The sequence below is a fragment of the Cavia porcellus genome, unplaced genomic scaffold, assembly GCF_034190915.1.
Source record: "Cavia porcellus strain 051 isolate PalLab524CR breed Dunkin Hartley unplaced genomic scaffold, mCavPor4.1 scaffold_10, whole genome shotgun sequence".
NCBI lineage: Eukaryota > Metazoa > Chordata > Mammalia > Rodentia > Caviidae > Cavia > Cavia porcellus.
Window position 1 is genome coordinate 71,977,250 of NW_026947493.1, and position 17,030 is coordinate 71,994,279.

Sequence of the window (17,030 nt, forward strand, 5' to 3'; positions counted from 1 at the left end):
TATTAAGACAGTTACCGTGCCCAGGAAAAGTAGGAATTGCTTATACAATTTTTTAGTGTGATCTGCTCATTTTAAGTGTAAACATAGAAAGAGTAATTTATACCATGTACTGAATTTTCTGGAGTGTAAAACTGTACAATTATTTTCACAAAAAAAAGGAGAAGTAACAATTCAAGATATTATTGGATATCCTTTTTTGACTGAATAGTGAAAGTTGAAGGCAAAATACGTTTTTAAGATTGTTCTCGAACTTTATTTAGATGCTGTTGACACTAGTTTATTTAATTTCTAATTTATAGTGGAGAGAATGCATTCAACTATATATGGAAAATTTGTATTTCATCAGATATTAAAACACTGAATTTTATATATAGAAACAAAATGTGAAACTTGAAAAAAAGTCAAAAGCAGTGATCTTTTAGGAATGTGAAAGAAATACTGCAAGTGTAGATCTCTTAACTTTAATGTTAAATGGAGTAAAAGAAAACGTTGATCATTTCGCAAGTAGAAAAAAACATCGGAACATATTGTGCAGCTGTTGTACAGCAATTTGAAGCTGACGTATTTCATCCTGTGCTTGTTAAAACTTTGTGGACATTTGGATCTTTTCTTTTTTGTTTCAGATATTTGGTTTTCAGGCAGGACTAACGTCTTTGGATTGCAATGGATCATATTGCTTACCTGTGCCAATTATTCCCACCTTTAGCACTGCACTTTATGGTAAATTACTAAAACTCCCCACTTGCTGGTAAGTATTACATGTTAAAATGTGTTTATGTTTCTTTTCATAATTTCAAGAGGGGATAAAATCAAATATATCTGTCCGGTGCCCATATGTTTTATGGAAAATTTTAAAAGACTGAAGATGCAGTCTTTTACTTGAAACTCTACAAATCTTTTAAATGTCTGAAATGTGTTCATTGTATTTTTGTTGTTATAATGTTGGGAGAGTAACTGTTAATCTGTGTTAGAGATAGAGTAAAATGTTGCTGCTTCAGAGTGTAATTTGGAACTGTAAGAGCAAGTACCTTTTTCTTTGAGAGAGCATATAAAGATTTAAAAAAAGGTTTCAGTTAAAAATTTAGGGCCAATGCTTTTGTCTATTAAATAATTTTTATACATATTCATGGTCACTGAGTAAATTGTACCCTTACATAAAGTTTAGTTATTATCTGACATCTTCACTAGCTACATTTTAGAAGGAATTGATCTTTAGTTATTGCATTTAGGAATGAATTGCCTCATTTGGAGATCATATTTGCTTAAACTTAGAAATTTATAGAAAGCAAAGCAGTATTTGCTAATCATATGTTTTTAATTAAAAGTAGTACTTTCATAAAAGTAGTTTAAATTTATGAAATAAAATTTATCTGAAATTTTCTATTAAGATTTATTAAAATTTATCTGAAATTATTTTCTATTTTAAAATTGAAATAAATTATTTAGAATATATCTTTACTTTTTTCACCTTTAATTAGTAACCTTATTTTTTTTGGAATATATTTTCCATTATTTTTTTACTATAAGTGGCACAATTTTTGGAAAAAAATATTATTTTAAAATTAATTGTTATTTTAATAATATGTAGCTTTTAAAATAAAATTAATAACATGAATGCATCAATTTCAAGGAAAGTTACTTACTGAGCCAGAAAATTTGAAGTAAACATAGAAATTAAAAAAGGTTTGTAATAAATTGTTGGATAAAATGAAGACATTAAAAGATGATTATTCACTCTCTTAGTAAATTTCCTTTTTCTTTCTGTTTCCATATTCTTTCTATGTCATTTATTATGTTATTTAGCTGTGGGTTTAACTTTTTATTTGCATGTACTTATAATATTGAATATTTATGCCAATTTAATATTCTAAATTATAAGAAATATCATTGGATTTATAATAATTGATCAGTCTCAATTTTACTGAATATCTCTGAAAACTATCATCTCAGTTATGTGCTGATTTAGTTGTTATTTGCAAGATTAAAATAATCTTAATAGTGCTGTTTTCTATGGAAAATTCTTAATTTCCTCAAAATGTCCAAAGTTTCCAAAATGAATTGCTCATTTTATATGAAAGTATTAAATACTTAAATACATGATGTTTATTCTAAGAAGGTGTAAGTTTTACTGCAAATATTGTCATGTGTGATCTAAAATATGTCTGCAAATATCTGGAAGAATGTACTTTTAAGTGTTGCATACTAAAGACAGAACGCTAACACTTGAATGTGTTCTGTTTTTATTCTAGGTAAGACCAGTAATATATTCTCTGTAGTTTACATAACTATACTACTTTTTATTTCTTTAAAAATGTTATCTTTGGTAGTTTTAGCAACTCTTAATTTGAAAATAACAAATATAAAATTCAGTAAAATGAAGTGTTAGTAAGTGCAGTTTGAAGTTAATAGAACACCAGACAATATAATTATATTGTACTTGAATTAAATAAAATCTTGAATTAAGTGAAGACTGAGAGTTTTATTTTACTCTCAGGATTATTTTAGTAGAACATCCATACTACATCATTTAATGTCAATTCTGTTTGTACTCACTAATGAAGAAACAATATTATCAGTATCTTAAAGTGTCTTCTCCTTCTCCCGCATGTGAAGTTAATCACTGTCTTGGTTTCTGATAGCATAGATTAGTTTGATTGTTCTTGTATTTAATATAAAAGGAATTACATGACTTATATTCTTCTTTGACTAGTTTTGGTTGATTAATATGTGTGACATTCATCCAAATTGTGGAATGTAGTTTTTTCATCATTTGCTTTTGTTGCCGTCAGTATTCCATTGTGTGAACATTGATAATTTATAAGTTCTTGACCTGAAATTTCAGTTTGAAAGTAAAATTTCTGAAAGTTGTGTAAATTTCTTTTTGGGGGTGGGGTTTGCATAGGGGTTTGATAGGGAATGGAACTCGTGATTGCATGCTTGTCAGGCAGGTGCTGTGCCACTGAGCTATATTCCTGGCCCTGTGTGTTTCTTTATTGTTCTTTTACCATTTAAGAAGCTTCAGTTTTATTAGGGAGATTAAATGCCATTCATTGAGCATTTTTCAATTATTTGTAATTATGATTGGCATTGTGCTCTTTGTCTTGAGAGCTTAAAGTGTGCTTCACTGTTCTGTTTTTAATAACTCATAGTTTGATAGGGACCACAAATCTCAAGGTGAGTATTTATAACACTCCTGGTGATAGATCTTTTTTCTTTCCAAATCTGTTTGTGTTCATCTGTCTGCTTTTGTGGTTAACATTGTCTTGAAACTGAATGTTTTTAAAACTACTAAGAGTGAACCTGTATGTTAAGTCTCCTATCTCTACCTCAGTGACACTAGGGTGAGTTTTAGTATTGTTTATTCTGGTATTCAGTATACCCTTTCAAAGAATGCTTTGAACTGAAATGAAACATATTGACATCATTTAAAACAGTCTTCTCATTTTAAAGATGAGAATACTGAGTCCCAGTAAGGTCAAGCTACTGGTTCAAAAGGATATTAACGCTTCAACTTGATCCTGTCCTCTTGTGTCAGCATCTTTCAGCTGTGCAATATTGCTTTAACATTATTTTTACTATTGTAATAAAGCATACATAAATTTTGTATTGTAACTGTAAAATTCAGTGATATTATAAGTATATTCACATTGTTGTATAACTACATTCATTCACCTGTAGAACTTCTAAATTTTATATCATTAAAAATTAGTTCTGCATTACCCCCCCTTTAGTCCCACTACTATTTTTTTCTCTATAAATTTGACTCTTGTAGGCATCTATATAGGTAGAATCATCATTGTTCTATGTTTGTCTTTTGTATCTGCCTCATCACTTAGCATGTTATTCATTCATGTTACAAGTATATATCAGAATTGTAGTACTTATCTATTTATTCATTGAGTAGTTCTTTTGTGAGGGGGAATTTTTTGTGTGTGTGTGTGTGTGTGTGTGTGTTAATTTTCCTCTAACCACCAGTAAATACTTGGAATCCTCCAGCCTTTTGGTAATGGAAGTTATGCTTCTGTGAACATGTGTTCAACTGAATCTCTGCTTTCATTTCTTTTAGTTATATGCTTAGATGTGAAATTGCAGGATCATGTACTGTATTTAGTTTTTTGAGGACTGTTACTGACTTCCACAGTTGGCTCTCGCATTTTATATTCCTAATAGCAATGTAAAAGGGTTGAATTTCTGCATATCCTGGTGCACACTTACTGTTTTCACTTTCAATAATAGCTGTCCTAATGAATGTGAAGTGGTGTCTCATTGTGACTTTAATGTGTATTTCCCTAAATAGTGATGTTGAGAGTCTTTCTATACACTTAATTTACCATTTCCGGCTTTGAGAAAGTGCTCATTGAAATTGTTTGTCTTGTTTTTGGTTTTTTTAAATTGTTGAGATTTAGATGTTCTTTAAATGTTTTGTGAGTTAACTCCTTTTCAAATACATGATTTGCCAGTGTTTTCTGCCTTTCTGTGGGATCATACTACTTTTAATGTTAAGTTTATCTTAACTATACTCTTTTCATACCTCACTTACATCTTTTGCTTTTTGCCTAGAATAGTTATCCTTTTAAATGCAACGTAGTTTTTTTCCTTAACAATTAGTGTCATTTGACTAGGTAGAAAATAGTGAAGTGCATATTTGGTATAGTTCTACTTAAATGGTAGAGCTAGAAATGGGGATGAATTTATTAGAATTCCTTGGATTGTTTACAAGCTTATTTTGCAGATATGTTTGTGCTTTCCTTTTATATAAATGGGTGTCATATAACAGCTTTTCTGCAGAAAGATTTTTATAACTTTCTACAATATAGAGAGATCTGGAGATCTTTTTCTAACTATATTAAACACTTTAATAGAGCTCAGTACTTAATATATAGACATGAAGTTTATACTACTAAATGGAACAAAAACTACATTAAATGGACATTTACCTTATGCCTTGTTGCAGGTGGCGATAGCAAAATACCATAAATGAGTGGAAACTGATAACAGAAATGTATATTTCTTTGTTTTCAGGAAGAAGTCATAGGTAAAGTTATTGACTAATTAGTGAGAGCCTACTTTTCTGATTCAGCCAGACACATTTTTGATGTATCTTGAAATGGTAAAGCCAGGAAGTAGCTCTCTCGAGGCTATCTTACAAGCATATTTTTTTAAAAATAAAAGTATTTTTTAAGATGATTAACGAGCCAGGGACAAGAGGATAGATAGGTTAAGTAAATTTAAAAGAATATAGTGGTCCTGAATTTCAATAAAAATCTCTAGTAACTTTTTCTGATATGATTGTCTGCTTTTTCATAATATTCATTCGAGTCTATTTTACACATTCATGGGGAGTGACTGTTAAATGCTACTCACTCTGCAGGGGTCTGACTGGAGGTACATCAATGAGCAGTAGAGGCAGATGACAGTAGAAAATACATTTTTTAATTAAAGGAATTTTAAAGAGAAAAATTTATGCATTGCAGATTGTCTTTTAAAATCTCATTGTATTATTCTTTTTGCTATACTGGGTCTTGCAAGATGTTCACTTTGTTTCAGGCATAGTATGTTTTGATATACTGAATATTTTTCTATTCACTTTTTCTCAAGGATTCATGTTTGAACTGAAAATCATCTGATTAGGATTAGAGGAAGTAAAAGATTTTACATATAAATGAAAGAACTTTTGCATAAATTGATATATCATTGTTTCACTTTCCAGCTTTCAAAAAACATTTTCCCATTACTATTGAATTGATTTTTTTAGGGTGTATTTGACAATTACGAATTTAATGTCAACTTTTCTAAAAATTGGATTTCTCAATTATTTTTTTCATGTAGTGTCTTTGGTTTTGAATTTCTGAGGTTCATCTTTTGTCAAGGCTTTAAAAAGATATCGGTACTTTGTAATTGTAATTTCTGCTGAATATTGCTTTGTATATTTGTTTAGTATTACATTTTTACTTTGAATGTAATTCCTATTTTTAAAACATTAGGGGCTGGGAATGTGGCTCAGTAGTAGACTTCTTGCCTCACATGCACAAGGGCTTTGATTTGATCCCCAACACCACAATAACAAAATAAACAAAAAAGAAACAACTCATGAACAGAATTGTTTTTCTGCTTATGTAAGGGAATTAAGAGAAGTTTGTGGGAATGATTTTAATAACTCAGAGTTAATATTATTAATTTGTATGCCAGGAGCAATGTTAATTGTATTATTTGTATTGTCTGATCTTAAACTTTATAACATCCTTATGAATGAGATACAATTATACTCATTGCGTACACAAATTGTACACATGCGAGTAGTAAATACTGAAGCTAGAATTCAATTTTTATGTTTGCATGAATCAACACACAAGATTAGCAATTGGTAGTTTTAATCCTGATACATTTTATTAACATTAAAAAAGCTTTATGTATATTTTATGTAGCATAAAATGCATCTGTTTAAGTGTATAATTTTATGCCTTCAGGTAACTTACCATAAATTTAAGGACATTTTTTGTTTCTCCAATGAGATCATTCATTTCATTTATAATGCTCATCTCCAATCCAAGATAACCACTAACCTACTTTTTGTTTCTATAAATTTGCTTTTTTTTGGGGAGCAAATAATCTGTGTCTGGTTTCTTTAATACAATGATTTTGATGCTCATTCTTGACATAACATGTATCAGTAGCTAACTCATTTTTTATTCTGAATCTCTGGTTTTCTTTAACTGAGTAAGATATATGTAGGTCTACAAATAGTTATCATTATACTTACTCAGAGATTTTTTTACATTCCAGAGTTGAATGAGGGGTTTTCATACCTTGCTGTTGCTTTAGTATTGAGAAGTTATGACTGTCCTTTGTGTCTTTAGCCTTTCCTTATCATCAGATATACATGGGCTTTTGTCATAGTTTTTGAGAAATTACAGAAGTACAAGTGGTGTTTGTACTCCTTGCCCTACACCGACAATCATAAACATTCTATTTTATTTTTTTATTTCTTATTTTTTTGCCTTTTCATGACATCATCTTACTATGTAGTTCAGGATGTTCTTGAGCTCACTTTGTAGCAGAGGCTAATCTTGAACTTGCAATGTTCCTCTTTCCTCTGCTTCCCGAGGGCTGGATTTACAGGTTTGAGCCACCACGTCTGGCCAGTAATAGGCATTTTAAACTCATTTAGTCTATTTTACTTAGGAAGAGGAGTAGTTGGTGATGGACAGTTTTCTTTCTTTTTGAATTTAAATTCTTGATAAGTTTACTGACTTTCAAAATGCTTTCTTGTAGCACTCTATCATTTTTGTATCTTGCCGTATTTTATTTTTCATATATACATTTATGCTGCAAGAACTAAAATTCAGTTAATTAAAAATTCTTAGATCAACTAACTGAAGTTTTAAAGCTACTAGGAAAAATAACAGGTATTTTTGACCAAATTTCTGTTTAAGCAAGAAAAGCTACATAAGCCATCCTTTCTTTTGCATTTTGTTTATCTTTCATCTTTTAAAATAAATTAAGCTTTTATGTCTGAAACAAATGTTTAGTTTTTTTTTTTTTTTGTAAGTTAAAGAGTGGGCTTCTGAATACCAGCTTCTGAATTTTATTAAGTATTCATTCATGCTTAGAAGGGGGAAAAAAAGGAATAATATCAAGGGTGAGATCATGGGTGTTTACATTTTCTTTGTGATTTTGAGTATTTCCCTTTTTTTCCTCAGTTTAACATCTAAAGAGAAAGTTTTTTTTAGATTCTAGTGTCAGATTGTCTTCTATTTTTATGTCCAAATAAATGCAGATATTTAAATATTTGGTATTTGAGTTTGTATTTCTATATTTTTGTCCTTTTTTGTTTTAACTATTGTTTGGAGAGAATTATATTTTAAGATGAATACTTAATTTTTCATACATAATTTACTTCTTCAAGTGTTCTATTTTTAAAGCCCCTGTAGTAATTAAAAAAATTATAAAACAGAGTCCTAACTACACTTGAGAATGTATTTAACTTTCATAAGATTTCATAATAATTCAAAGTTGTTTTATAATAATTCAGAATAGAATATAGTTTGTAAAGTTCCTGTCATAGCTTTTGTTTTCTTTTTTACTTTTGTTAGTACATATTTGCAGTGCATAATGTTTACATTCATTATAGGGATTGTTGCATGTATATAACACATTCTACTTGTTTTTTATAACTCCTTCCCTCCACCCCCTTTAATTTTTCCAGCATTAGATTCATTTATTTATCTTGTAAGAACTTATATAGCTAATTATCATCTATACAGATTAAAAAGCAGACTCATAAGACAAAAAAAACAAAACAACATTTAAAACCTGTGAGGGAATTTTACTAAATCATAGTACTCTTTTGGATACATTGCCATGTGATTTACAATAACTGTTATTTTTGTTTACTACATGAACTATGCTACTGTTTTCCATAACGTTTTAAAATTATATTTGGGCTATGGGAGTAGTTCAGTGGTAAGAGCTTGCCTAACATGGGCAGGTGGACCCTGAGTTCTGTACCAGCATTGTGGTTAAAAAAAAAAAAAGAAAAACAAAATGTGTGTGTGTGTGTGTATTTTATATATAATTGGAACAATTTAAATATATCAAAATTCACCAATTTTAAATGTGTATTTCAGTGACTTTTGTTTGAGAGTCACAGTCATGTGACTACCACCATCATCAAAACAACATCTCCAGGCCTTGTCTCCTCTCCTATTGCAGACAGTCTTTGCCTGTGTTTCTGGAGTATCTCATTTGAACCTTGTCAGATAGATTATACTTGCTACTGACTACTAGTCACAACCTCCTATTGCTTGCATTGTTCTCCATCTTTGCCTTAAATCCAGCAGATGACTAATTCTCTTCACTAGGGTTTCTAGGATTTTGCTAACCAATATTCCTGCCAGAGCATTTTCAAGTGTATAATAAAAACATATCAAATATTTGATACCCATTCATATGCTTTCATTTTGTTGAGCAAAATTTATTTTTTGCTCAGATAACTTTGTAAAAGTTAGTTTAGACAGAATCATAGTATTTTGTGACAAGCATAGTAGTTAGCAAGATTAATTTTAAAATGTTTAAATATTTACTATTGTATGTTGATTCCTAAGCAAGATTAACTTAAAAATGTTAAAAATTTACTACTGTTATGTGTATTTTATTTAATTTGATGAATGTATTTGTACATTAATGGGTAAAATTTGAAATTATAATGTTCAGGATTTGTATTATTAGTGCTTTTTATTTTACTAACGAAGTATGGGTAGTTTCTTTTTATTGATAAATTGAAAAATTTTCAGATCACTTTTAATGTATGTTAATATTCCTACCAATTTTCATTTTTCTTCATGTTTTGGTTCTCATTTCACAATATGTTTAAATAAATGACTAGTTAAAATGACTTTTCCTGAGCATGATGATACAAGCGTATAGCAGCAGCACTAGGGAGACTGAGGTGGGAGGATAGCTGTTTGAGGCCAGCTTGGACTACATAGTTAGTTTGAGGCCAGCTTGGACTACATAGTAAGTTCAAGGCCAACCTGAACTACATTGTGAGACACTGTCTCAGAAAACTAAATATTCCCAGACAGCAAAACTAAAAAAGAAAAATATTCTTTTGTAGTTTTTAAAAATGTTTTAAGTGTGTAGAGCTAAAAGTATGATTTCCCTCTTCATTTTAGTAAAAGCCTTAAAATACCAACAAGCAAGATAGTGTTGGTGTAATGAAAACTGAAAGTCTTTCTTTGATTGTAACTTTAGAAAATCTGATGTTAATACTGAAATTTTATTATCAGTTAGGTGTAATGTTGTATAGGCAAAGATGATCCATTTCTAGTTCCTTTGTTTAAAGTTTTAAATGTGGTAAAATATTTTAATTGGATCCAAAAAAGCATTTACAGTTCATTCTTAGATTATTGATTATAAATTTGAATTTTTAATATTGGAGACTATTGCTAAATAACCTATATATCTTTCTATGAGAAGAATTATATTGATCTTTTCTTAATATTTAGTTTTGCCTGTGTGTAGCATGGGAAAATATTCTATGGCAGTCTGTTGTGATGATGCCTTTTATATTCATTTTTTCAAATGGGTCTAACTTTTACTGGTATGTTGAAAGGAATTCTCAGTGTATTTATTAAAAGACCATCTCTTTACTAACTCCCTAAATTTAGTCTTAAAAATTCACTGCCTTTAAATTTCCTTTGGAATCTGAATGAATTAAGGTCTTTTGACACATTAATTTGAAATTTAGGAACAGATATTATTTGGGGTTTCTCATATTCAAAAGATCAGACAGTGCATACTTAATGAAGGAACTCTAAGAGTAGCATTTTGATACTTTATTCAAAAAACAATTTTTTTGGTACTGAGAATTGAATTCACAACTTCATGCTTTTTCATACTTTTAGCATTTAATCTTACATACATTTCACTAATATAGGAACTTTTGTGAACCTCACAACCAACTTTTGTAATACAAAAGTGTTAATCTCTGTTTTAAGATATGGAATTAGAGGATCAGAGAAATTGATATGGTGGAGCTAGAGAAAGAAAGTAACTTATTCTAGGCATCTTTTAATTTGTTGATAATGAAGTTGTTATTAACATGTTGGTGACCATTAGAGAGTTCTTGATAATAATCAAATCTTTGTTATGATTTATAACAAAATCCATTGCCAGTTTCCTAGAAGAAACAGTTAATATTTAGCATTCTCTATGTTTCAGCTGGCTAATGAGTCACTTTTAAAAACCTTTTTGATGCCTGTCTTACAAAAGCTATTGTTTGAGGATTGGAGTACTATTAAATAATCGTAGAAAGCAGTATACAATCACTTTAGTGAAAAATACAATGAAAAGCAAGAACATTGTCCTGTGAAGGAACATATTAAGAGAAAGTTACTTTGCAAGAAAAGTATCATTTGGGTCAAAGTCTGAGGAATGAGTTATTTAGTCCATAGACTAGTGAAACAATGTAGTGAAACACTGCTGGAAGGGAAGAAACTGAAGAAGGTAAGAGGATAGGAAAGATGATGTTTCAGATGAGTTTAGACAGCCAAGTGGACCAAACTGTGATGGGTTTGTAAAATATTTTAAAGATGTATACTTTTGTACTAAAAACTGAGTGAACTATCTTCCAAAAACAAGTCAGACAAACCTGGCTATAAATCATATTTAATAGCAACTGCTCAAATTCTAAGAAGATCAAGAAAGAAAATGCAAACACCATGGCTTATTCATAGTGGATTTCAAGGCCCACATTGGTATAGAAAGTTTTTCATGATGTATATTGAGTGACAAGGTTACAGAATAAACTGCCCAAAATTTTTTCCTTTTATATTAACAAAAATCCTTGCAGAGAGTCCAGAGCTATTGCTAACTTGTTTGTGATGACTTTTTATTGGTGTTGAGTAACACCTGATTTATGTAAGTTCGGTGGTTAAGAGTATGAAACCCTGAAGTAGAATGCTTGCATTAAAATCTTGTCTACTCTACTTACTAGCTTTGTAATCTTGGGAAATTTTATCTATGTTTTAGTTTTCAGCTTTAATTTTTCCATTTATAAAATGGGACAATTTGTAATTCCTAATTTAGGGTTATTTTGAAGATTAAATAGGTTAACAAATATGTTACTTTTAAGTGTGGTTTGCACATATGGGTTTGAGCCATGTTAACTATTATTGTTGCCTATTTTTCAATTTAAAAAATGAATGTATGTCTCAGCATTTATAAAATTAATAGGTGAACTTTTTTGAAAAGATTGCATACCATTTTGAGTAAGCCAAAGAAGGACGTATTTTTAGTTGCATATATTACTAATTGATTTAATCAGTTAATTTAGAAAGATGAATTACTGTTGCATACCATTGTATTTTCTAATTGAAAAAAATTGAACACAAAAGGATATTGCAAACATACTGTATGGTTCTATTTGTATGAATTTCTAGAATAGTCAGAGGTATTCAGTAGTGAAGTAAATCTAAAAGATGATTGATTATTTCTAAAAGAATGGAAGATGAAGGATTACCTGGGAAGAACACAAGGGTACATCTGAGGAGATGGAAATTTTTATATCTTGCTTGTCTCTGGGTCATAGGAATGGTGTGTTTGTGAAAACAACTATTTTTACAGTTAAGATTATGATATGTTACACTTTGTCAATTTTACCTGAGGAAAAAGGACATGAAATAAACTTGAAATGTTGCTAGCTGAATACAGTAGTTTTCAATTCTTAAAGCATTTTGTGAGTGTTTTAGCTTATTAAATAAGCAGAGTTATTTAGGTTAATGGTTCCCAGGTTTCTCACCCATAGAGAAGGATTGCACAGTATGTATGTCAAGAGGAAGGCCGTAATGTGAATTTGCATTGTATTGGAATTAGATCTCTGTCTGTCTGTCTGTCTGTCTGTCTGTCTGTCTGTCTGTCTGTCTCTTTCGCTCTGTGTCTGTTTAGGATAGGCTTGAGTTTATGATCCAAAGTGGTGAGATTATAAGTGTGAACCACCACCCTCAACTTCATGGTGTCTAATGTGAAGGTCTGTTTTACACTTGTACCTTTTGCTCTTATCATAGCCATTATTTAGTTTTTATTTAGTTTAAGTATTTTGTTCAATTAAAAACCCTGGCTCTACTGTTGTGCTCCATTTCTGCTCTCAAGTGCTGGGATTACTAACATCACAAGTATATCTTCACTGTTGGTGGTATAGTGAATTTGCATAGCTTAATGGCCCTTTTTTTTCTTTTTTTGGTACTAGGGATCAAACTCATGACCTTGCACTTGCCAAGCAGGTACTTAGGCCGCTGAACTAAATCCCAGCTGTGGCCTTTTGTTTTTTAAAGATCCTTTCTTTAAATGAAATTTTACTCTGGAACTCAGTGTGTAAAAAGTTCAAAGTGGAGATGATCAGATGGAATTAGGAAGAATGTGCAGCAACAATCTGCATTTGATTTCTGCTCTGCATGTTTCAACTGTATCTGTGCTTTGCTATGGTAGATACTAAATTCTTCATAAGAATATAGTGTTTTTGTGTAGTTAAGCATTAGCAGTAGCTAATGCTTGGTACTTACCTAATAAATTTGAATTTAAATTGGATAATATTCCTTTGAGATCATAATGTTTCTGTGTTAAAAATCTTAGTAACTAAAATAATCAAGTACATTTATATTATGCATTGAATAAAAAAGCATCATTTCCCTAAAACTAACCTGTTTTAAACATACAGTTCATTGATTTTTAGTTAATTTAATTTTCATCAGAATCTTATTATTGCAGTGACTTAAACCCTATATCTACACATACATTTTAAAGTATTTGCTATTACTGGAATTTGTAGTCTATGGTCTTTTGTTTCAGATTTCATCCATGCTGTAACATGTGTTGATACTGTATTCCTTTTTTATTGTTTTTTGTTGTTGTTTTTTAGTATAAGTAGACTTCATTTTATTTACTCATTCTGTAATAGACATTTGGCTTATTTGTACTGTTATGATTATTATGAATGATTTTGTTATGAACATTATAGTGGTAGGGTGGACTTACATTTCCAATTCTGTTGGGTACATGCCTGGAATGGAATTATTGGGTTATCTAATAAATTTATATTTCACTTTTTAAGAAACTACCAATCCATTTTGCATTTTATATTCCTTCCAACAATGTACCAAGGTTCCTACTGTTTCATGGTCTTTCCAGTTTTTACTGCTGTCTTTTGGTTATGTCTATTCCAGGGAATGTGAAATGGCATTTCATGATGGTTGTATAAGAATTTATTTTTGTTCGGTTAGTTTACTGTAAGAATTTCAATTTTATATATTGCAATAACTAAGGTAGTCATTATTTTGTCTTTTAGTAAGAAACAGCTTTTATTTCTATTCTTACTTTATAACATAAATTCGAAGACTATTTTAGAATTTCAAAAAATGGTGAAATATTTTCATGTGTCAACATAATGGAATATACTCTGTGTAAAATTTGTATTTAACAAAGTAATTTTGCAAGAACTCAAATATATCATAATAGCTAATATTGGTAAGGATTTTGAAAAAAGAATACTTAGATAATCTGCTGATGAACATGAAATAAAAAGACTACTATGAAAACTTATATATTAATCGATTAAGACTTTGATCTCTAAGACACATAATTTAGTAATTAAATAGAACCTATACACACAAACATAAATATCCCCATTAAAATGATAAATGGGTTACATTTTAATTCATAAAATCAAGATATAGAAGTCTTAAATGTGCATGTTACACTCATAAGAAGTGGAGTGAGAATAAAGAATTCTTTATCTACTATTTAATTTTAAAAAATGTTTTATGAGTATGATTTGTTCTGTAAATTGTCATTATGCAAAGGGATGTACAATCCTTACCTTTTTAAACTACTCTCATAAGTTGAGTTAGTGAAGTTTTTATACTCATTTTATTTTGGAAAATGTGAACTAATCTTATTTTACTGTACAGGATATGAGTAATAACAAAAATACATTTTTGGAACCAATTTTTATGCTCAAACTTTGCATTTGGGGACTTTATATAAATCTTTAAATCCAGCTGTTACTGAGAATATTCTTTCAATTGCTATAAGGTGTGTTGATTTAAAGAGAATGGATGGCTGTTCCTGAAGTGTACATATGGCAAAAATTTTATGGTATTCCTATGAACTTGCATGGATTGTTTCATTTCTATACATTCAGTAGTAAGAACCACACTTCTATTTTTTTTTCTATTTAAAAATTTGAAGGAAGAATTTTCTTTATAGAACGACACACTGTTCCAGAGATTTCTTCAGCTCTGTACTATATTATCAAATGATACAATGAGAATCTTTTTAAAAGTATTTGTTAATTAGAGTATATTCATTTCTGTTTTTGTTACTATATAATCAAGACCTACTTGTTTCTGTTTCCTTCAGTTTATCCTGGAGTTTGTCCAAGTTGAGTTTTAATGAGTTGTTTATCCCACTAGTTACACTAGGATTTATTTTTCCCTACGGAGTAATGTTGAAATTGATAGCTTTTATGCCTATTCTGTAAAATGAACATATGTTCAGACTAAGAACTTCTGAATGTGAGAAATAGGCATTTGTTAAATAAATTATTTTACATTCACCAACTTAACTGTTAAAATGGAGCTTTAGTGATATTTCAGAACGATTAAGTTCAGAAGTTGTAGTTTTAATACGAATTTCTATTGAGCTGTTTTAATTTAAATAAAGTTTAATAAATGTGTAGTGGTATAAATCACAAGGAAAATTACATCTTTATTGTACATTTTCATTGACAATTTAATGAGTCCCCCAAATTGTTTAAAAACGTTGTAAAACTCATTGATCTTTAAACAGTTTTTGAAGCAAGTATGTTGTGTTATGGTTTGATGAATTGGGTAACATATACTTGGGTATTGTAGTCAGGTGTGTTAGTCAGGGCTTACTAAACAGATATATCATAATACACACAAATGTATAAGAAACTAAGAGATGGGCTTATGATAATCAGCCAGGGTTGGATGGTAAAGCATGCTTGGAAGTACTAAAGTAACCAGTTGGTCTGGTTGACTGTTAGTTTCTCCACTCATGATAGACAAACATTTGCAATTTTCTTATATGCTTTTGGGGATGAATTGTAAGTGTAACTAGACTGTTTGAAACTATAATTTTATCTTTTTCTTTTGGTTTATTTTTGATGGTTTTACTGTGTAGTTCAGGTTGGCCTTCAACTTGCTGTGCCTGCTTTGTGCGGTGATTCTCCTGCTTGGATTATAGGCATGTGCCACCATACCCAGCTGTTCTAGACTGTAGTTAAAACATTAGAGAAGGTTTAGAATTTATATCTTTTACTATCTTGATTGATGTCACATAATGTTCCATGTCATTCATTATATCAGACCCTCATAGTATTCTTACATAGTTATAGTTCTACACATACGCCCCAGAATATGTTGTTTATATTTTGATTTTAACAGTGAAATCTCTATTCTTTAAGATATTAAGAAAGGATTTTTTTTTTACCCCCTTGTACTAATATTAAATCCAAAGCTTTCATACCATTGTATATCCTCAGCCCTTTCATTATTTTCGTTTTGAGAAGAGGCGGTGTTAAGTTGCTAAAGTGCCCAAGCCAGGCCTGAGCTTGCAGTCCTCCCTTGTTGGCTTCCCAGAGTGCTGGTATTACAGGTGTGCAACAACATATCTAATGCTTTTTAAACACTCACATATATGTTTAGCATTTATAGCATGTTTCACAGATCTTCGGATAGATTCACATATCCATCTACTATTTAGACTGAAGAAGCTTCTTTAGTGTTTCTTATAGTACATACTGTTTAGTCATAAAGGCTTTACGTTGCCTACATTTTTGAAAGTTAACATTGTCTGAATTTTTGATTTTGGGCTGACAGCTTTTTTTGTAGCAGTTTAGTAAGGTTATTCTTTTTTGGGGGGGCTTTTGTGTAGTATTTCTATAGGAAATTTATATTAGGTTTCCTCACTTTTTTTCTTCTCGTTTATCCTGGGGATTGAACCCACGGGTACCTTATACATGTTAAACATGCAGTGTATTATTGAGCTATACCCCAAATTCTATTTCTTTGTATGTGATGTTTTTGTCTACTTTCTGCCTGCTTTTATAGTTTCTCTCTGTGACACTTAACATTTTTTGGTCCTTTTTTCCACTCCCATTTTGCTGAAGGATAGTCGTTAACATTGCTTAATATTGCCTTACAGTTCATTACAGCTTCATCTGATTATTTAAATTGTTTTTCTTTTCTGGTCTTTAATTTCATGGAATTTCCTAAGAAGCTTATAAATTACATCACAGAATTGTCAGCCAGGGGAAGAAAAGGGAGAAAATTTATCCCTCAGTTTTCCAGGTTCTGAAATCATGAATACAGAGTACAGTACTATTTTCTAGTGGTATCTTACAGTACAGTGTTGCTGTACCAAATACCAGTGAAAGTCTGGCTTTGAGTTGGTATCTGTAGCAGGGGCTAGCATAAGAAGTAGGGTAAGAATCTTTTTAATTGATATGC

General features: G+C 30.3%; 1 protein-coding gene across 14 annotated transcripts in view; it reads left to right on the forward strand.

The window, feature by feature from the left end:
* Vps13b (vacuolar protein sorting 13 homolog B) overlaps positions 1–17,030 on the forward strand; it is a 683,809-nt gene that overhangs the window by 91,705 nt on the left and 575,074 nt on the right. For all 14 annotated transcript variants that reach the window (XR_010050305.1, XM_063257835.1, XM_013143877.3 and 11 more), the window contains one exon: positions 624–748. Coding sequence is in view for 13 of the 14 variants with exons in the window: in XM_063257835.1 (XP_063113905.1) it covers positions 624–748 (125 nt within the window). In the remaining variant the exon portion in view is untranslated. The remainder of the gene's footprint in view (positions 1–623; positions 749–17,030) is intronic.